The sequence below is a fragment of the Mobula hypostoma genome, chromosome 8, assembly GCF_963921235.1.
Source record: "Mobula hypostoma chromosome 8, sMobHyp1.1, whole genome shotgun sequence".
NCBI lineage: Eukaryota > Metazoa > Chordata > Chondrichthyes > Myliobatiformes > Myliobatidae > Mobula > Mobula hypostoma.
In genome coordinates, this window is record NC_086104.1 from 101,055,042 (window position 1) to 101,077,510 (window position 22,469).

At 44.0% G+C, this 22,469-nt stretch overlaps 1 protein-coding gene across 3 annotated transcripts in view; it reads left to right on the plus strand.

Moving 5' to 3' along the window:
• The first annotated feature begins 924 nt into the window (after window positions 1-924).
• The window catches only part of LOC134350791 (mitogen-activated protein kinase kinase kinase 21-like), a 160,407-nt gene continuing 138,862 nt past the window's right edge, over window positions 925-22,469 (plus strand). For all 3 annotated transcript variants that reach the window (XM_063056483.1, XM_063056485.1, XM_063056484.1), the window contains exon 1: window positions 925-1,823. In XM_063056483.1, the coding sequence (XP_062912553.1) occupies window positions 1,070-1,823 (754 nt within the window). In that variant the 5' untranslated portion in view covers window positions 925-1,069. The remainder of the gene's footprint in view (window positions 1,824-22,469) is intronic.

Consider the following 22,469-nt stretch of genomic DNA (forward strand, 5'->3'; position numbering starts at 1 on the left):
TTTCTCCGTAATTGGAATATTTTTAATCAAATAGACTTCATACTGATAATAAGAATAATTTAGAAGAATAAAACGTTCAATGCCTTTTAAATTCAGACAATGTCTTTATTTCTTAAAACCAACAGAATTGTTCCAACTCGTAGCCCCCTGGGGTGCTACACCAAGCTCCCAATTCTGCTGACCTATGTAGGACTTGAAGGTCCCCGAAAGAGTGCTAAAGAAGTTATAGCCATTCTAGTTACTTTAAGAATCAAGATTGTTTAATGTCGTTTCCAGTACACAAAGTTCAAAGTAAATTTACTATCAAATCACCATAAATAACCCTGAGATTCATTTTCCTGCGGGCAATCACAGGCATTACAAGAAACACAATGGAATTACTAAAAGACCGCACCCAACAGGGCGGGCAAATAACCAATGTCTGCAAAACGAAAGCAAACTGAATAAATACAAAAAGAAAGAGAAAAAAATAAATAATAGGCAATACGTATGGAGAATATGAGATAAAGAGTCCCTGAGAGTGAGTTCGGTTCAGTGACAAGTGTAAAGGAGAACGAAATAATTGTAGTGGTGGTTAGAGAGTGTTAAATTCGTCCTTACGGAACTCAGAAGTCACTTACCGCAAAATTTTGACATATGGAACATAATTGGAAGTGCTCCCCACCTCCCCTTCGAAACACAACTCGGCCCCGCCCCCAGCAGCATAAGCCCCGCCCCATCCCGTCAGATGACGGAGGCGGGCCAATGGGAGACGGTGGTCCGGGGGGCGTGTCGATCTGACGGTGACCGCCAGTAACCCCGCGGCGGCTTGACCCGTTGTGCTCCCCTCAGCCCCACTCCCGGTCCGGAGCTGCAGCATCGCCGAGGGGGAAGGAGCGGCGGAGCGGAGTGGGTTCCTCGGGGGAGAAGCGGGGCCGTGTCCATGGAGGCGGAAGGGGCGCGGGGACGGCCGGCGGCGGCAGCAGCAGCAGCAGCTGGGGACCGGCTCAAGAAGGCGGCGGTGGCCGCCGCCGCTCCTCCTCTCGCCCGGCTCGGCCCCTGAGCACGACCCAAGGCGGCGGCGGCCGCGATGGATTCCTTCGAGGGGCTGTTCAAGCCCGAGGCCGGCGGCGGCCGGGACGACAGCCCGGGCCCCGACTCGGGTCTCGGCCTCGCCGGCCCCTTCTGGACGGCGGTGTTCGAGTACGAGGCGAGCGCCGAGGACGAGCTGAGCCTGCGGCGGGGCGACGTGCTCGAGGTGCTGTCCACCGATGCTAAGGTGTCGGGCGACGAGGGCTGGTGGACGGGCAAGATCGGCGAGCGGGTCGGTATCTTCCCGGCCAACTACGTGAGCCGCCAGCCGACGCGGCCCAGGAGCGGGCCGGCGGCCGCCGCCGCCGCCCATCACGTCGGACCGGCCGGCGCCCAGGCCATCGAGATCGAGTTCAGCCAGCTGAGCCTGCAGGAGATTATCGGCGTGGGCGGTTTCGGCAAGGTGTACCGCGGCACCTGGAGGGGCCAGCCGGTGGCCGTGAAGGCGGCCCGCCGCGACCCGGACGAGGAGGCCGGAGCTACGGCCGAGAGCGCCCGGCGGGAGGCCCGCCTCTTCTCGATGCTGCAGCACCGCAACATTATCGCGCTGCGCGGCGTCTGTCTGCAGGAGCCCAACCTGTGCCTGGTGATGGAGTACGCGCAGGGCGGCCCCCTCAACCGGGCGCTGGCCGGCCGCCGCATCCCGCCCTGCACCCTCGTCAACTGGGCCGTCCAGATCGCCCGGGGCATGTGCTACCTGCACGCCGAGGCCATCGTGCCCATCATCCACCGAGACCTCAAGTCCAGTAACAGTGAGTACGAGTCCAGGGAGGGGAGGATACGCTGTCGGGGACGCTGCGCAGAGTTCCCGGGGGTAGAGGGAAGCTGTTAGATTTCTCTTTTCGTCCGCACCGCTCCACCCTGTTCAAAGCAAAAAACCCCCTAGGGATGGGAGAGTCTGGTGAATACGCTCCTATGTACAAGCGCAGAGTTTCCAGGGGAAGGCAGAAGCTGTCAGATACCCCACACCCCTCCTACACAAAGCAAAAATTCCAGGGAGAGGAGGGCGAATACCCCCTCCCGTACAAAGCAGAACACCATGGAGGAGGGAATCTGTTGGATAAACAAGAGGACAGACACAGTATAGTGGGGGAGGGGAGAAGCTATCAGAGATTCCCCACCCCCAGCCATCTGGGCAGACAGAGCAGGATTCTCGGGAGGAAGCTGACAGATCTACACCCGCCCATCTACACATGCCAGAAACCGAGCGAAGGTAGGAAATGCACCTCCCCCGTGTACACAAAGCAGAATCCCAAGAAGGGGAGAAACTTTCCTATCTACCCACACAGCACAGAGTTTGCAGGGAGGGGAGCGTCTGTTACGGTACACACCCTCGGAGCAGAGAGCAGGCCCTCAGGGAGGGGAGAAGATCAAAGATGCACCTAGTCGTTGCGGCGGGCTGTTTGTAAGTTAGTTGCCGTGGGTTTGTGCTTGGTTTGTTTTTGGGAAGGGTACTGTGGGGTTGGCAAGGCTGTAGTAGATGCAGGATGGGGGTGGTTGCGCCCCTCTCAGCAAATGAAATTCCGTTTCGTGTACTACACAGTGGTGGTTGGGATGCCATCCTTTAACCTGCTGCCTGATCGAGTGAACTTCAGCCTGTCTGTTCTTTATGCATGTTTGAAATTCCTGAGCCCCAGCAACATCACCGCAATAACATTCTCATAAATCTTTGTGCCCTCTGCTGATAAAGGCACGGTGTAAGAGGCATGTTCTGAGCTGTGATCACGTTCTCTGTGGGATAAGATGACTGGGAAATCATTGCTGTCGTGCTGTGAGTTTTGAAATAGAGACCAAAGTGTCTGCAATCCTTGGAATTGGCAGATTTCATGCATCTTTGTAACAGAGTGGAATCTTTGTTGTTTGCTGGCGAGCATGCCTTCAGAACCACGTACTTTGTTTTATTGTCTGCAGAGTTGTCCAAGTTCAAAATAAATTTATTATCGAATGTATGGGTTAGGTTATACACACACACACCATTTACAACCCTGTGATTCATTTTCTTGCGGGCATTCACAGTTAATCCAGGAAACGCCATAGAACCAATAGGATGTACAAACAATCAATCCACTAACAGACAACAAACTGCAAATACCAATACTGTATAAAGAGCCTGAGTGAGTCTATTGGTTGTGGGAATATTTCAGTGATGGAGTGAGTGAAGTTATCCCCTCTGGTTCAAGAGCCTGATGGTTGAGGGGTAATAACTTTTTCTGAACCTGGCCATGTGGTTCCTGAGGCTCCTGTACCTTCCTGATGGCAGCCTTAAGGAGAGAGCGTGACCTGGGTGGTGGATGCTGCTTTCCCGTGATAGCGTGCCTTGTAGATGTGCTCAGTGGTGGGGAGTGTGTTATGTTGACTGTGTGTTAAACTGCTGGACGATGGTTGGAAAGAATTGGCGACAAACAGGATTAATAAGCATGTGAGAGTTAGGAATACTTCTGTTTTTAAAAACACTATAGAAATAGAGCAGTAGGCCAAATGGCTTCATTTGACATATTCCTCTGGCTACAGAAATAATGTGTGCAATGAATTGTAATAGGAACAGGCATAGACACCTGTTTCAGACAACTGTCACTATTTTATAGCTTTTAATTGTTTCAGTGATCTAACCTCTATGGACATTTACTCCATTATGTGCTGAATTGAGGCTAAGACTGTGGGCCTGCTCCGGGCTTTGTGTCTAACCACTCACTTTTGTTCTGACTTATTTTATTGTTTGCATGATTTGTTTTTTCTCTTCTCTGTACATTGGGTGTGTTTAATGGATTCTTTCAGGTTTCTTGTTTTGTGGCTGCCTGCAAGGAGACGAATCTCAAAGTTGTATAATGTATACGTACTTTGATAATAAATGTACTTTCAGAAGAAATTTCTGTGCACTGGAATATTAATCATTCTCCATTGTAAGTTTGATTGTAGCTTGCTTTGAAATGTGCTAGTTATTTACTTTTATTGAGATCATATAGAAGAAATACAACAGAATATTTTTTACAGCATGCACGAAATGCTGGAGGAACTCAACAGGTCAGACAGCATCTATGGAGGGAGATAAATAGTCAACATTCTGGGCTGAGCCCTTCGTCTGGACTTGGCCCAAAACTGCTCATTTCCTTTCATAGATACTGCCTGACCTGAGTTCCATCAGCATTTTGTGTGTTGTTCATGATTTTCATCTGTGGAATCTCTTGCAGTATGCCTCTATTTTTACAATGTTGATCTCCTTGTTCTTTAGAAGTATCTGCAGGAAAGATTGTCTATTGCAGTCTTTGAAAGTACATTAAGCTAGTTCTGTGAGCAGTCTAGTTGATTAGCTATGACCAGAAATTTAAAAAGAAGCTGCCAATACTCTGCAGGTCAGCCAGCACCTGTGATATAGAGATTCAGTAATTTTCTAGAAGCAATTCATCAAATGTCGGCTCTTCTTCCTTTGAAGGACACTGCCTGATCTGCGGAGTATTTGCAATATTTTTTGGTTGTTTGCAGATTTCCAGCAACACTCAATATTATTTATTATTAGTTTTGTATTTGCACAGTTTGCTGCCTTTTGCACATTGTTTGTTTGTCTCTGTGTGCAGTTTTTAATTGATTCTATTGTGTTTCTTTGTTCTGCTGTGAAAGCCTGCAAGAAAAGGAATCTTGGGGTAGTATATGGTGACAGATATGTACGTTGATAATAAACTTACTTTGAACTGAAGCAGTTTGGTTTTTGATAGTTGAGGCCAAAAGTTTACAAAAATGTTCTTTCAACCTTGACTCAATTCAAGGAGCCTGGTGGTCAAAGTACATTGTGTTCCACTTTTAATTCATGTAGAATTCTAAATGGTTAAGAATGAGTAATATGTTATAATTTAGTTTATGGGGTGTATTCATGACTACTTTGAATAGTTTATAGTTATTTTTAAACTGATTACAGTCCCCAAGTGAAGTCTTAACTTCTGATAGTTCATTGCTGTGGCAAGCTGATATCTTTGAAAGAATGTTGTGAACTTGTATCTGAAAGTGTTTGCCAGCATCATGACTGAAGGATGTGGCTAATACAGTCCATTCTGGTTTACTGGGACACATCGGGACCAGTACATTTTGGCCTAATTAAGCAGCTGCTCCAATTGACCAAAGTTTCATGTATATAGTTAAAAATGGCCATTTAGCTGAGTAACAATATTTAAGTGAAATACAGAACTAATTACAACTCTATTTATACTACCACTGTACTATAAAACTGTATTAGTTTATAATAGTTATCAGTTGAAGAATTAATTCAGTGTATGCTGCCATGATTGACTGTAAATGAACAAAATCAGCACAGGCCCCCTGTGCAGATAATGGACTGCCTTTCTTAGTACAATGCTTTTGACGATTGCATGCTCCAATTCTTCATTGTCATTGTAACATTCAAGATAATTATCTTCAAATTCTTTGTAGTTTCTAATTTGCTGAAATAATGAAATCATTTCATTTTTACTCTAGGCCATTTCTAGCATCTCCAAAGCTTGAAACCGCAGTGAGCAAAGCAGTTCTCAATTGTCTTACTACTTATTTCCCACTAGCTGTTAGTGACAAAAAAGTGATTTTTGCACACGTGACTGACACTAATAACTGTTTGACAACAGTTTCCTGTCCCGATTAAGTGGCATAGTGTCCCAAAGAAGCAGCTGTCCTGACTAATCAATGGCCCAATTAACCAGAATCCTCTGTACTTAAGACAATTCTCTTTGCCACTAGACTCACCAAACAATGGACATTTTCTTGCTTCTCAATGATTATTGTACAAACCTCAACCAAAGAGTCTCTTGCTAAATTCCAAGCAGCAGCAAGGCATCGGGTAAATCTGTGTTTCACAATCTCCAAGCCAGTGATCCCCAACCTCCAGGCCACGGACCGATACGTTGCCACAAAGCATGCAGGGGGTGCAGCGGTAGCCAGGACGCACCCAGCACATCTTTAAGAAAAAAGCCGAAATAAACAAGCTAATTAATTAGGTGCCGCCCAGATCTGGGCTGACATTTATGTGACGGGCAACACCTAATTAATTAGCTTTTTTATTTCGGCTTTTTTCGTAAAGATGTGCTGGTTGTGTTCTGATGACCGCTGCATACCGCGGCCTGGAGGTTGGGGATCACTGCTCTAAGCCAAATATATACAAACCAAGTTTTCTAGATCTTCCACTACTTCAAGAATGACTTAACCATATCTTTATAGAAGTACCTTGTTATTCATTAACTTCCTTTTCTGCACCTGTCCATGTTATTTTAGCAGTCAGTTTATATGCAACCCTATGATGCTCCCCATCATCGAGGCTATCATGAAACGACGATGCGTCATGCATCATTAAGGACCCCCATCACCCGGGACATGCCCTCGTCTATTGCTACCTTTAAGGAAGTGGTACAGGACCCTGAAGACACACGCACAATGTTTCAGGAAGCCCTCTGCCATCAAATTTCTGAGTGGACAATGAGCCCATGAACACTACCTCACTCTTTTTGCACTAAATTTAAAATTTTATATCTCTTTATTGTAATATATATTTATGTATTGCACTGTACTGCTGCAGCAAAACAGCAAGTTTTACAACATATGTCAGTGATATGAAACCTGATTATGATGCTGTATTCAAGACCGAGAGGGACTCAGTTTACAGTGGGTTAGAGCATGGAACGGGTCCTTTGGCCCACAATTTGCCAAGCCAATTAAATGGCTTAATTAGTACTATGCTTTCTTTTGAGATGTACTTTTGTATTCTCCCTCTCCTAAAGAATGTACTTGTTTCTTTGTTCACTTGCTATTTCTTTTGCAGTCCTTAATTTTCCTTCTGTGTGGTTTTCATAATGCCAGGTTTGCTGTCCAAGAGAAGAGAGGAGAATGGTGTTCAAATTATACAGACAACTCTGCTTGACTCTTTCACAACAGTGTTGAATTCCTGGCACACATCACCACAGGCTGTTGTCTTCCCCATGCATCCACAGCTTTATCAATACCTTTCTGATGTTCGGTTTTCAGCTTGGCCTTTGGTTTGCAGATCCACCAAAGGCTCTTCCAAGACATTTCTCGCATGGGTCAGGGCATCATGCCATCTGCTTCTGCTCGTCTCTGATCATAAAGATGTATTTCTGCATTTGGGGTAATTTTTGGATCTTCATTCTCAGACACTTTGTGTATCAGAGGATGGGATCTTATTTCACTTCTCAGTCTATTTGCTGTTTGCTGAGCACCGCATTGTCTCTTAGATTGCCAGCATCCGTTTTCACCTGTGAAATTTGCAACATATAGCAGTCATCTCAACGGCAAGTGGCTGCTTGGAGGTTGCATGCATCTTCTGCCTTGGAACACTGTTCATGTTGGTATTTCCAGCCTGGGAACTGCTCACGTTTTAAATGATACAGAAGTCTGAAGAGACACACTCAACATTTTAGGAACAGCTTCTTCCCCTCCATCAGATTCCTGAATGTTCCATGAACATTATCTCACTTCTTTGTTTTTTTTCCTCTTTTTTTGCATTACTTATTTAATTAAATTAAATATTTTTTTGCATGGAGATACATCTGTACTAAAGGAGGTGTAAGATGCTCCTTACCTTTGCTAGCCTGTAGCACTTGCTTAGCCCCCTCCCCCCAATCAGGGTCATATGAAGCCACGGGAGCAGGTGGTGGATGGTCGTACGAGCAGCTGGTGCATATCACAAGTCCTGGTTATGTGACTATTGACACCAGGCAGACAGACAGTCTCTGAAGAGTATTGATAGCAGCTGGGATCACTGGTGTTGTAAAGACTCTGCCCAAAAGAAGGCAAAGCAAACCACTTCTGTAGAAAAAATTTCCAAGAAAAAACCTGGTCATGGAAAGACTATGATCACCCATGTCATATGACATGGCACTTAAGGAACAATATGTATTTGTAGATTTAAAAAATTATGTATTGTGATGTTCTGGCACAAAACAACAAATTTCACGATTAATGGCAGTGATATTAAATCTGATTCTGAACAGAATTCCAAAATCTGAGGACAATCTGTACATCATCACTGAGGGAGCTACACAAACACAAAAGATTCTGCAGATGCTGGGAATCCAGAGCAACACAGACAATGCTGGAAGAACTCAGCATCTGCAAAGAGAGGAATAAGTAGTCTATGTTTCTTGTCGGGACCCTTCAACAGGACTGGAGTGGAAGAAACAGCTTGCAGGTGATGGGTGAGAGCAGCTGAGATGATAATTGGATGTGGAAGGGATGATGAAGTGAGAAGCTGAGAGGTGATAGGTGGAAGAGGTAACGGTTGAAGAAGGAGGAATCTGATAGGAGAGGACAATAGACCATTGGAGAAAGGGAAGAAGGAAGGGAGCCAGAGGGATGGGGGAAAAAAGAGAAGTGGGAATGGCAGGGTAATTACCAGAAGTTAGAGAAATTGATGTTGATATCCTTAAGTTGGAGACTACCAGGTGGAATTCAAGCTGTTGCTCCTCCATCTTGAGTTTGACCTTTATAATGGTGGTAGTGGAGGCCATGGACAGACATGTTGGTATGTGATTTGGAAGTCAAGTGGAACTGGATGGCTACTGGAATGTCCTGTCTTACATGGCAGACAGAATGAAAATGCTCAAAAATCAGTGCCCCGATCGGCATAGGTTAATGTCTCCCCTGCTTTGGTGTCTTGCACTAGACGTCACCATCCCAAATAAAGGGGTTTGCCCTTCAGGAGTACTGTCAAATATTCAATATTATCTACCCAAGGATGGCATGGGAATAGGGCTGCTCCACTGATCAAAGTTTAAAATGTGTATAAAATCATGTGGGCATTTTCCCCCAGGAAAAATGGAAGCAAGAACTAGAGGGTATTGGTTTAAGGTGAGAATGGAATGATTTGAAAGGAACCTGAGGGGCAAGTTCTTTATGCAGAAGGTGGTATATGTGTGGGATGAACTTCCAGAAGTAGTTGAGGCTGGTAAAATAACAATATTTAAGAGACATTTCAATAGGTTTCAATGGGTACATTTAATGTCAAAGAAACGTATACAATATACATCCTGAAATTCTTTTTCTTCGCAAACATCCACAAAAACAGAGGAGTGCCCCTAAGAATGAATGGCAGTTAAATGTTAGAACCCCAAAGTCCCCCCCCCAAGCACAAGCTGCAGTAAGGCAATGACCTCCCCCCCCCCACCCCCGTACCAGCAAAAAGGCATCTGCACCATCCACCGAGCACTCAAATGTGCAGCACATCATCAATGGCACAGCCTTGCAGTACCCCAAAGACTACTCGTTCACCTGGTAATTTGAGAGAGCCTCCGATGCCAGAGGCTCTCTCTTCCCCTAATAAGAGAAAAAGTTGTCCCTGTTTCACAGCCAGAGGGGAGACATAACAAGCAACTCGCTGATTAATGATGTTAAAAGCCTGTTGCATCGCTATTTCTGAGCTCAGCTGTCTGGACACAGCCCACAGCAGCACCCGATGTTCCGTGTTCTCCTGTGACGCCTCAGTCAGGGTCGCCGGCCTTGAATTGGCCCGTCTCCAGAGCCATGCCAATCCGTCACCCTGACGGTGCACTGGTCTTCCAGGACACGTCCTTGGGATATCAGACAGCGACCAATCATGAGACCCTGAGAGCAGGTCCCATTCCCGCAAAGAGCAAAAGTCAGAGTGTACCTCCAGATTGGGGTCTTCAAAAGAACAAAAGGAGATATCAAAGACAGAAATGGAGCTGTTTCCAAAGATGCAAGCAAAGGTGCCATCATCACTTAGCTCTGCCCCTCGAATTTAGATAAGTATCTGGAAAGGAAAGGTTTAAATTTCCAACCTGGGATCCACACACTGTTGCTTAAGTGTATTGGTCCATGGCATTAAAAAAAAATTGGGATTCTGGGAACCCCTGGTTCAGAGAATACAGCCAAATGTGGGCAAATGGGACTAGTTTAAGTCGACACCTTGATTGGCACGGATATTAGGTGGAAGGGGCCTGTTTCTGGCAGTATTACTCTGTGAGATGGATGGTTGGGTTTTTTAAGTGTTAAGGAAATCAAAGGGTAATGTGGGAAGTGTTGCTGATGTAGACAGTCATCCCTGATCTTATCTTAGTAGAGTCATAAAGCACCTACTTGCCTACTTGCACCCAGATCATGGCCCTCCATATCCCTCTCATCCACGTCCCTATCCAAACTTCTCTTAAATGTTACAATTGGACCTGCTTTAACACTATAGCTGCAGCTCGTTCCACACTTGCTCCACCCTCTGAGTGCAAAGATACCCCCTCATATTCCTCTGAAATATTTCACCTTTCACCTTAAACCTCTGACTTCCAGTTCTAGTCTCACCCAACCTGAGGGGGAAAAGCTCTGTAGGATCTCCCCTCATTCTCCTGTGCTCCAGGGAATAAAGTCCTAACAGATTCGTAATTCAACAAACAACAAGAATTCTGCAGATGCTGGAAATTGAAGCAACACACATAAAAGTTGCTGGTGAACGCAGCAGGCCAGGCAGCATCTCTAGGAAGAGGTGCAGTCGACGTTTCAGGCCGAGACCCTTCGTCAGGACTAACTGAAGGAAGAGTGAGTAAGAGATTTGAAAGTTGGAGGGGGAGATCCAAAATGATAGGAGAAGACAAGAGGGGGAGGGATGGAGCCAAGAACTGGACAGGTGATAGGCAAAAGGGATACGAGAGAATTCGTAATTCCTTGAGTCTGTCACAAGTAGAGAGAGTTTTTGGCCTTCAAAAATCAGGGTATTGAGTACAATTGTTGGGATGTTATTTTGAAGATGTTGATGAGTGCCGTCGAGTCGTCGGTGACTCATGGTGACCCTATGGATGGTGTAGTTGCCCATAGGGTTTCTGTGGCAGGATAGGGAAGTAGATTGCCAGGCCTTTACTCTGCAGATACTGCCGCCGCTCACCTGGAAGTGCGGTGCTGATGCCACTACTGACCAACCCTATGACATTGGTGAGGCCCAATTTGAAGTATTGTGTGCAGATCTGGTCACCTCCCTTCAACAAAGATATCTGTAAGATTGAAGGAGTTCAGAGAAAACTTAGAAGGATGTTGCTGGGGCTTGAGGACCTGAGTTATGGGGAAAGGTTTAACTTTTTTCCCTGGAGCATAGGAGATTGAGGGGAGATCATATAAGAGGTATACGAAACTATGAGTAATTCTTGCAGTCTTTTCTACTAAGCTTGGGTGAGACTACAACTAGAGGTCAGGGGTTAAGGGTGAAAGGTAAACTGATTAAAAGTATCTTGAGAAGGAACTTCACACATAGGATGGTGAGAGTGTGGACTGAGCTCCTGTGGAAGTGGATTTGGGTTCAATTTCAACATTTAAGAGACATTTGAATAGGTGACAAGAGCTGCACATAATACTCCTAATTCAGCCTTACCAATGTCTTGTGCAACTTCAACATAACATCCCAACTCCTGTCTTGATTTATGAAGGGCGATGTGCCGCAAGCTCTCTTTACCACCCTATCTACTCGTAACACTACTTTCAAGGAGTTGTGGATCCATATTCCCACTGGGCTCAGTCATATGAGCTGAGTAACCTACTCATGTCTTAATTCTTTTGTTGTTAGTCTGTGAATTTGACATTGGTCTACTTGGAAGTCACAGAACTGGAGTGCATTCATTGTATTCTCAGTCAAGAGGCTGTTGCTGAATCTGAAGAAAGACTGGCTTTTTTTTGATGCTTTTGAAAGCACTCTATAGGTATTGAGTTGTGTGAAGCTTTTGAAAGGTTCAGTTCTCCGTGCTGGAAATCTGGATATTGTTTTATATAAGTGTGTAAACTTGTGATGTCTCCTGATACGTTATCTAGTGGTTCAGTCAATGTCTTGGAGTCATTGGCCCAGTGAGATGGTAGTTTGAATTGCACTGGAATTTCTGTAACTGGAAATGAGTTAAGGAAATTTGCCACTCTTGCCTAATCCGGATTGCACATGGTTTTAAACCAAACAATTCCCATTCCATTTCTGACATGTCGATCCATGGCCTCCTCTTGTGTCACGATGAGGTCACCCTCAGGGTGGAAGAGCAACATCTTGTATTCAGGGTAGTATCCAACCCGATGGCGTGAATATCAATTCTCCCAGTAAACAAATTTCCCCTCTCTGACTTTTACCTCTTCTTCTCAGCTGCCTATTATCTCCCCTTGGGTCCCCACCTCCTTCCCTTTCTCCTATGGTCTATTCTCCTCTATGATTCCTTCTATGATTTCCCACCCACCATTTTATTCTGGCATCTTGCCCTTTTGTTCTCAGTCCTGAAGAAAGGTCTTGGCCCAAAACATCAGCCAGCCTCTACCACCGTACCAGGCAGCACATACCAGGGCACAGCTCTCTAAGTAAAAAAAAACTTGCCGCTCACATCTACCTTTGACACTACCCCCTCTCACCTTCAATTCATGCCCTCTGGTATTAGACATTTCGGCTCTGGAAGACAAATGCTCTCTGTCCACTCTACCTTTGCCTCTCATAATCTTGTAAACCTTTATCAGATCTCCTCCCATCAACTGACTTCCGTAGGGCTCTGACACCGACACACACTCCTCACTTAAGCTGCTGAATAAAGAATGGCTTTTCCCCAGTCTGCCCTTTTTATACGTACTCCTAGCTTCTGATGCTGACACTGACTTCTGTGCAGAATCTTTTGTAAGATGGGTGACCCAAGCCATTATTAGTTCTGTTCAGAAATTGTCTGCCTGGCGTCAGTGGTCGCATAACCAGGACTTGTGAAATGCACCAGCTTCTCATATGACCGTCCACCACCTGCTCCCTTGGCTTCATATGACCCTGATCAGGGGGTTAAGCAGGAGCTGCACCTTGTTCAAAGGTGACCTGCTGGCTAACAGAGGACAGTAGTGCCTTGCACCTCTTTTGGTAGAGATGTATCTACTCCCTGCCACCCCATTAAGCCATCAGCCTTTGCTGTTAAGTTGCTTTATTTCTCATTTAATGGTGAGTATTTATTCTTCATGAATTCAATTCAGCCCAGTTGAAGTTAAATGAATTGCATGTGACTGTTTAACATCTTCCCTGCCACTGGACTATTTACTTTACTGTATGTTTCCTGGACTTAATGTGAGATCTTTGCACATGCACCTCAGCCTAGCACGGAGATGAGTTTAATTTGTTGCTGTGTTACTCTGAAGTGGGGACAAATTACTGATGACAGTTGTGGCGCAGTTGACAGCTCTCCCCTAAGTGGCAAATGTAGGTTCCAACAAGGTGATTTGAGTCTAGGCTGAAGCTGTGTTTGTAGTGAAAGAGGAGAACAGAGATGAGGGAATTTCTTTAACCAGAGGATGTTGAAACTGGAATTGATTGCCATGGGTGAGTGCAGAGGCCAAGTCATTGAGTATATTTAAAGCGGAGGTTGATAGGTTCGTGATTCATCGAAGTGTTGAAGGTTATGGGGGGAAGGCAAGAGAACGGATTAAGAGGCAAAATAAATTGGCCATGACGGAATGGTGGAGCAGACTTGATGGACTGAATGGCCTAATTCTGCTCCCATGTCTTGTGTTCGAAATGTCTAATACTAGAGGCTTTGCACTTAAGGTGATGAAGGTAAGTTCTAAGGAGATGTATGGGCAAGATTCTTTTTAGAGTGATAACGTGCTGGCAGGGACATAGTGGAGGCAGATACAGAGCAGGTGCTTAAGAGGCTCTTGGGCACATTAACGTGCAGAGAATGGAGGGATATATACATTGTATAAGTAGCAGGGATTAGCTTTTGGTTCGAGTTTTAATTAGCTGGGAACAACGATGTGGGTTGTGAGGCCTTTGCCTCTGCTGTACTGGCTGTGCTCTTTGGTCTGGGAAGATCCCAAGGATCAGGTGAGTTACCTCGCATTGGCCAATACTTGCCTTGATTATGACTTGGAAATAAATTAATTGGTCATTATTCCATCGCTGTGTACCAAATTTGTATATTGACTGCATTATAACAGTAACTATTCAAAATTACTTTGTTTGTGAAAGCACTTTTTGTAAGGATTGCTGAATGAATGCTAGTCCATTATGTAGTATTGAATAAAGCAAATATTTTTCTCTTAGCACAGTCTAGGGACCCTCCTGGCAGTTTGGTGCCGCCGGGTGATTCAGGCAGTTTAAGCAGAATTGATTTCACACAGATGGTTTTTACAGAAGCTTAATCAAGAAGGGAAAAACCTTGGGTATTTGACCAGCAATTTGTGATTTGGTAATAATTTAATTGATAAAGAAAACTAATATTTCACTCTGAGAAGAGAGAGCCAATCTTATTGAATTACTTCTGTATTTATAAATTATTTTTTGTGTTCGGCCAGCCTGACTTAATCATCTTTGCTATGAAGCAGACGGTGAGCTGCATTCTCCAACGTTGCTGCCAGCACTGTCATTGCTGGCTTTCGGGTGTGACTTGATTTCCTGTCCACAGCCCCAACCTACCCTTTCAAAAAAAGAAAGATTGCATTGATATAAAGCTGATTGCCATTGTGCCTCCTGAGTCTCTTTAATTTGGGGCTTAGGATTTCTCAGCTCGAGTCACAGTATTCCAACGTTGTTTAGTCAAATTTAGCTTCAAAATTAATTGGAGGAAAACTAGATCGCTTTGAAAGAAAATTTGAAGTTTAAACGTAGATTAGTCTTCATGTTGAATCTCAGATGTTTTTTTCCCTCTCTGCCTGTGAGGTCTGTTTTACTGAGCCCCGTGGGAGTGGAGCTCTGAAAGCAGAAATCCCTAGCTCGGGCAGCAAGACCTTTTTGCTGTCAAGCACGTGCTCCCATTGTTCTGAGTGGGAGGGTACTTCACAGGTGTGTAATGTCTGCCAAGACTGGATTCCGAGCCTCCCACGACTGGATTCCGAGCCTCCCACATCAGCCTTGGCTATCGCGCTTCCAAACAATTTAAAATTGACTAGTGCAAGATCTATGGTTTAAGTACTTTCATTTTAAAGGGTGAAGTGCTCCCACTGGTCTTCTATCTGTGCATCTTCATGGCTTGATTTTTCACTGATGTAGATTGGCAGGTAACATTGGTGATTTTTCCCTTGCATCTGAGTAATGATAATAGTCTTAGCAAAGCAGTGCGTACAGGCCTTTTGGCCCAGCTGGTCCATGGTACTCACCTGGCTAGTCCCAATTTCCAGTGCTCCTCAACTCCATGTTGCTACTACTTTCCTCGTAGTTTAACTTTGCTGTGCTTGCTTATAATTGTAATGACAGCACCTATATACGAGTACCTGTTAAACAAATGTTCTCGTACTTGTAGTATTGTGGATCCTGTATTTTTCCAAAGGTTCTCAGTTTTTTTGCAGCAGGTGTCATGCCACTTGAATCTGGATATTTTGCAGGTTAGTTGTTATCACTGGTATGAGAGGACTGTCTTCTTTTACTCCGACCATGACTGTTTTTTGTAACACTTAGTAAAGCAGATGTAATCACCAAGTTTCACACCTCATTCTTGACTTCCAAAGATCAGTGTCACCAAGTCCAACAGTGCCTGTCCAAATGCTTTGTAAATGATCCTAATGTACCTGCCTCGGCCACCTCCTCTGCCAGCTTGTTCCGTGTACTCACTGCCTCTGCATTTAAAATGTTGCACCTTGGGTCCCTTTTGAATTTTTCCCCTCTCACCCTAAATCTGTGGCCCCTAATTTTGGACTCCCCTACTGTGGGGGAAAAGACTATTGGCATCCACCTTATTCATGCCTCTCGATTTTAAATATTTTTACAAGCTTGCTGTTTATTCTCCTAGAGTCCAAAGAAAGAAGACCCAGCCTGGACATCCTCTCCCTCTCACTCTGGCCCCCTAGTCCTGGCAGCATCCTCATAAAAATCTTCACTCTGTGCAGTTTAACCACATCTTTCTTATAAAAGGGTAACCGAAGTAAATACATAAATCTCTATAAAGACAGGTCTTTGGCTTGCTATGCTTTAATGTGAGTCATCTGACTATTTACCTCCCACAAACACAGTAAGGAGGATAATGCTAATCTCCACAGTTTGAGTGACACTGAAGTTTGAAGGCACTTAGTGCAGAACAGGCAGCTTCACAAAGGGCCTTCCCTGATCATTCATTCCTATCACCACTGCCGTGTGCATTGTCAGTACACTGCAATGTGGTAACCACCTTACTAAACAACAATACCTCCTGGACGTATGCCCATCTCCGATTATGTTCAATGGCTAGCAGGTGCAGAGAAACACCATAATCCTGTAGCTTATCTCCAAGTCACTTACAATCAGACTCTGAAGTATATTTCTATTCCTTTATCATTGCTAAATATAAATATCATTGCTAAATATAAATAGCATTGCTAAATATAAATATCATTGCTAAATATAAATATCATTGCATAATTCCAGGGCCAAGGTGCAAAACAGTACCAATTGTCATACACAGCACAAGGCACACATAGCACATATGAGACAGCAGTAAAATGCAGGCGCACACACACAAAAAAGAGGTCCAAGTCCCCGAGTCCATGAATGTTGCAGCAGTTTGCAGACAAACACAATGCAACTTGTCTCCTGCTGAGTGAACACGAGCGGGCAGCACTAACTCCAGCATGGGCACCACACTGTAGTGTCTCCAGTCGAGTGCACAGACTCAGCCTCTCTCCTGAGCAGCTGATAACAGACAAGTAATGTAGAAATTAATTACAGGTAAACACAGGTATTGTAACAAATATTGTAGAAGTTAGGTTTTCTTCATAAATGCTGTCTCCTACGATACCACCCCACAGTGTGATCCCTTATCTTCCGGATGCAATGTGTTTATTGCATGTAAATAAACTTGTCTGCAAGGCAGCCTCAGGCTGAAAGTGCTAGATGTGCAATTGATCTGTTCCTCCCAATTCTAACTTGGATCCAGGCCTTCACAATTAGATAGAGTGGTAAAGAAAGGTTTTGACACATTGGTCTTCATAAAACAGTGTTGAGTGCTGACGTTGTACAGCACGTTGCTGAGGTTAAATTTGGAGTATTGTGTGCTGCTCTGGTCACCTACCTTCAGGAAAGCTGTGTCAAAAAGATTCAAATAGTGCAGTGAAAATTTACAAGGATGGTTGAGGACCTGAATTACGTAGGGAGATTGAATAGTTTAGGAATTTATTCCCTGGAGTGTAGGAGAATGAGTGGAGATTTGATAGAGATATGCAAAATTATGAAGTGCAAGCAGGTGTTTTCTACTGAAGTTGGGTGGGACTACAGCTAGAGGTTAAAGGTAAAAATATTTTAAGGGGATCCCGAGGGAGGACTTCTTCCCTCATAGGGTAGTGAGAGCATGGAACGAGCTGCCAGCCGGGATTAATGTCAATATTTCAGAGAAGTTTCAGTAAGTACGTGGGTGGAAGTGGTATCAAGCACTCGAGTCCAGGTGTGTGTTGATGGGATCAGACAGAATAATAATTTGGCACAGACTAAATGGGTCAAAGGACCCAATTCTGTACTGTAATGCTCTATGACACTATTCCAATTGTCTCTTTCAACTTTCTCTGAGATTGGATTCCTCTGAAAAGATGAGTAAGTAAATATACTGAATTGTATGGAGTACAGGCAAAGTCTAGCAGTACATGGCAGCCTGCTCCATCGCTCTGCACGGTACTCCCCAGCTAATAGTGAAGAAGGTTGAATGTAGAAGCTGACCAAGCACAGCTAGCAACGGATTTAAATCTCATTTTTTTGTTGCCTCTGCTTAGGAGAAGCATGGCATATTGATATGGTACCCAAGGGCAATTTTTTCAACTCAGATCATTTCAGGAAATGAAGGAAGGTTACAATAATAAATTTCAGTGCATACTAAATGTGCAGAAACAAAGAAACATAGAAAAACTACAGCACAATACAGGCCCTTCAGCCCACAATGCTGTGCCAAACATGTACTTCTTTTAGAAATTACCTTGGGTTACCTATAGCCCTCTGTTTTTCTAAGCTCCATGTACCTATCTAGAAGTCTCTTAAAAGACCCTATCATATCTGCTTCCACCACCGTCACCGACAGCCCATTCCATGTACTCATCATTCTCTGAGCCAAAAAAAAACTTAACCCCGACATCTCCCCTGTACCTACTTCCAAGCACCTTAAAACTGTGTCCTCTCATGATAGCCATTTCAGCCCTGGGGAAAAAGCCTCAGACTATCCACATGATCAATGCCTCTCATTATCTTATACACCTCTATCAGGTCACCTCTCATCCTCCATCACTCCACGGAGAAAAGGCCGAGTTCACTCAATCTATTATCGTAAGACATGCTCCCCAGTCCTTGCAACATCCTTGTAAATCTTCTCTGCACACTTTCTATAGTTTCCACATCCTTCCTGTAGTAAGGCGACCAGAACTGAGCGCAGTACTCCCAAGTGCCGTCTTACCAGGATCCTATATAGCTGTAACATTTCCGCCTGGCTCTTGGACTCAATCCCACAGTTGATGAAGCAGCTTTGAGTGCCCCGCTGTAACCTCTGACAGCCCTCCACACTATCCACAATACCCCAACCTTAGTGTCATCAGCAAATTTACTGACCCATCCCTCCACTTCCTCATCCAGGTCATTTATAAAAATCTCAAAGAGTACGGGTCCCAGAACAGATCCCTGAGGCACACCACTGGTCACCGGCCTCCATGCAGAATATGACCCATCTGCAACCACTCTTTGCCTTCTGTGGGCAAGCCAATTCTGGATCCACAAAGCAATGTCCCCTTGGATCCCATGCCTCCTTACTTTCTCAATAAGCCTTGCATGGGGTACCTTATCAAATGCCTTGCTGAAATCCATATACATTACATCTACTGCTCTACCTTCATCAGTGTGTTTAGTCACATCCTCAAAAAATTCAATCAGGCTCGTAAGGCACAACCTGCCTTTGACAAAGCCATGCTGACTATCCCTAATCATATTATGCCTTTCCAAATGTTCATAAATGCTGCCTCTCAGGATCCTCTCCATCAACTTACCAACCACTGAAGCAAGACTCACTGGTCTATAATTTCCTGGGTTATCTCTACTTCCTCTCTTGAATAAGGGAACAACATCTGCAAACCTCCAATCCTCCAGAACCTCCCCGTCCCCTTTGATGAGGCAAAGATCATCGCCAGAGGCTCAGCAATCTCCTCCGCAGTAGTCTGGGATACATCTCGTCCAGTCTGGGAGACTTATCCAACTTGATGCTTTCCAAAAGCTCCAGCACATCCTCTTCCTTAATGTCTATATGCTCAAGCTTTTCAATCTGCTGTAAGTCATCCCTACAATCACCAAGATCCTTTTCCGTAGTGAATACTGAAGCAAAGTATTCATTAAGTACCTCAGCTAACTCCTCTGGTTCCATACACACTTTTCTACTGTCACCCTTGATTGGTACTTTTCTCTCACGTCTTATCCTCTTGCTCTTCACATACCTGTAGAATGCCTTAGGGTTTTCTTTAATTCTGCTCGCCAAGGCCTTCTCATGGCCCCTTCAGCTCTCCTAATTTCATTCTTAAGCTCCTTTCTGCTAGCCTCATAATTTTCTAGATCTCTATCATTACCTAATTTTTTTTTGCCCTTTTGTAAGCTTTTCTTCTTGACTAGATTTTCAACAGCCTTTGTACACTATGGTTCCTGTACCCTACCATCCTTTCCTATCTCATTAGAACATACCTATGGAGAACACCACGCAAATATCCCCTGAACATTTGCCACATTTCTGCCGTACGCTTCCCTGAGAACATCTGTCCTAATTTATGCTTCCAAGTTCTTGCCTGATAGCTTCGTATTTCCCCTTACTCCAACTAAACGCTTTCCTAACTTGTCTGTTCCTATCCCTCTCCAATGCTATGGTAAAGGAGATAGAATTGTCATCACTATCTCCAAAATACTCTCCCACTGAGAGACCTGACCAGATCAAGTACAGCCTCTTCCCTTGTAGGCTTATCTACATATTGTGTCAAGAAACCTTCCTGAACACACCTAACAAACTCCACCCCATCTAAACCCCTTGCTCTCGGAAGGTGTCAATCAATATTGGGGAAATTAAAATAACCCACTACGACGACCCTGTTGTTATTACACCTTTCCAGAATCTGTCTCACTGTCTTCTCAATGTCCCTGATACTATTGGGTGGTCTATGAAAAAGACCCGGTAGAGCTATTGACCCCTTCCTGTTTTTAACTTCCACCCATAGAGACTCAGTAGACAATCCCTCCATGACTTCTTCCCTTTCTGCAGCTGTGACACTATCTCTGCTCCACCGTGCCACGCCCCCACCTCTTTTGCCTCCCTCCCTGTCCTTTCTGGAACATCTAAAGCATGACACTCTAAGTAACTCTCTGGTCTCTGACTCCTGCCCTTCCCTGTCCTGACAGTTACCCACTTATCTGTCCCCCAAGGCCCCGGTGTGACTACTTGCCAATAGCTCCTGATTAGTTTTCTCCTTTCTGTAAACAGGTCCCCTCCCAGTATGACCTTTCATTTTTTTTTCTCACCTGCCTATTACTTCCCCCGGGTCCTCTGCTCTTGTCTTCTCTTCTCTCCTGGCATCTTTCCCCTTCCTTCTCAGTCCTGAAGAAAGGTGTTGATCTGAAATGTTGACCTATTCATTTCCATAGATATTGTCTGACTTGAGTTCCTCCAGCATTTTGTGTATGTTGCTCTGGATTTCCAGCATCTGCAGAATTTCTCATGTTTCTGATTAGTTGACATTTGTTTTCCATAGTGCATCCAAATCAAGGGCATGCGTTATTCCATGAAAGTAACAACAGGCAGCGATCCTGTGTTATTGAACCAGACCTACTTGCTGCAAACTAGTTGCATAACTCGAGTGCTTTTGTTCAATTTACTAGCTTTTGGTAGTGTGGTCTAAATTAAGAAATGCACATGTCACTATTGAGGTGCTGCCTTCTCATGTATTCGGAATCTAGTTTGTCACCATTGTCTTACTTATGACATGGAATTGCTACTCTGTGGCATCAGTACAGTACAAAGATAAAGCTATAAATTGTACAAATCGTGCACTAAAAGGGATAATAAGATGGTGTTTATGGACTGTTCTGTTGTCGGAGGGAACAAAGCTGTTTCTGAATTGTTGACTTGTGTTTTCAGGCTCCTGTATCCACCACCTTTTTGGTAGTAAAAAGAAGAGGACATGTCTTTTCGTTATTAAATTGCTTATTTATTTACTTACTGTTTCTATTTATTTTTTCTCAGCTTAAGCTGGTAAAACCTGAGGTATGGTAATAGCCAAGCACAGTCATTTGTCAATTGCTAGGAACTTTCAGACTATTCCAGTAGTATTGTGACCTTCTGAAGATTTACATAGATATTACTGTGTAGCCCTAATTATTTAATACTATTGTGTAGTCACTTTGGAATGATACCAGTTGTAGATATTACTATCGGGACAATGTATAGTCTTTCAATTTCCTCTTTGAATTCAGTGCATTTCTGTTGTTTTTCACTTATTGATTTCTGTATTTGATGTGTGTTTGGTATTGTTATATCTATTAAGTAAGTTGTTCTTGTTGGTTTATCCTGTATTATATCCGGATGGTTGTTATGGATTGTGCTATCTATAATAGCTGATCCGTCATAATATAATTTGTGGTATTCTGACACTAAAACTGGATCAGGCTTGTATTTATAGTAAGGTGTGAATTCACTTGAGTTTCTATTTTAAAGCAGATTTAGATGAGTCCTGTTAGCTGCTTGATTGTGCCTGAGTAAGGATTCAGATTGTGTTAAACTGCTGCAGGATCCTGTAATGTGTGGATTGTTGCTGGTTTTTTCTGCATTTATCATCTTGAATTTGTTGGTCTTTTATTATGTATTTTTGATATTTTTTGTGTTAATCGTCAGGTCCTGTATTGCTTCAAGGAGCCATTTTGTTTCTGGGAAGAGGTCCTCAACTCTGAGCCAGGAGCTTGGCACTTCCTCGTCAACATCTAGTCTGTTCAGATCGTCCATGGAGGGTCATGCTCTTCCATTGGCCAACTTTTCCTTTAATAGTGATAGCGTCCTCATTTCTCTGGGTTGTGCTCTCATTTAAGATTAGTGGTGTGTACTTCTCAGAGTTGCATATGCTTGTGTGCATTGCTGATTCCTGTTTTTGTTGATAAAGTTATATCTATCCGATTGTGTGGATTTTTAATGAATGTCATTCCTCTTCCCCCTTGTCCAAGGTAGTGTTAAACTAAGTGCATTCGAATGTACACGTTTTTTGAAATTAGTCATTTCAGTTATTATTTCTTTTTTTCTTTTGCATTTGCACAGCTTGTTCTCTTTTGCACACTGGTTGGTGCAGTCTCTCATTGACTCTATTATACTTATTGAATTTAGAGTATTGTTGTTCCTTTTCATGCCTTGTGGTGCAACAGCTGGCATTTTTGCCATTTCCGTAGCATTTGGCTTTGTTTTACAAGTCAAGAGTTGCTGGCTCGATGCTCAACCTAGCACCGATGGAAAGCATGC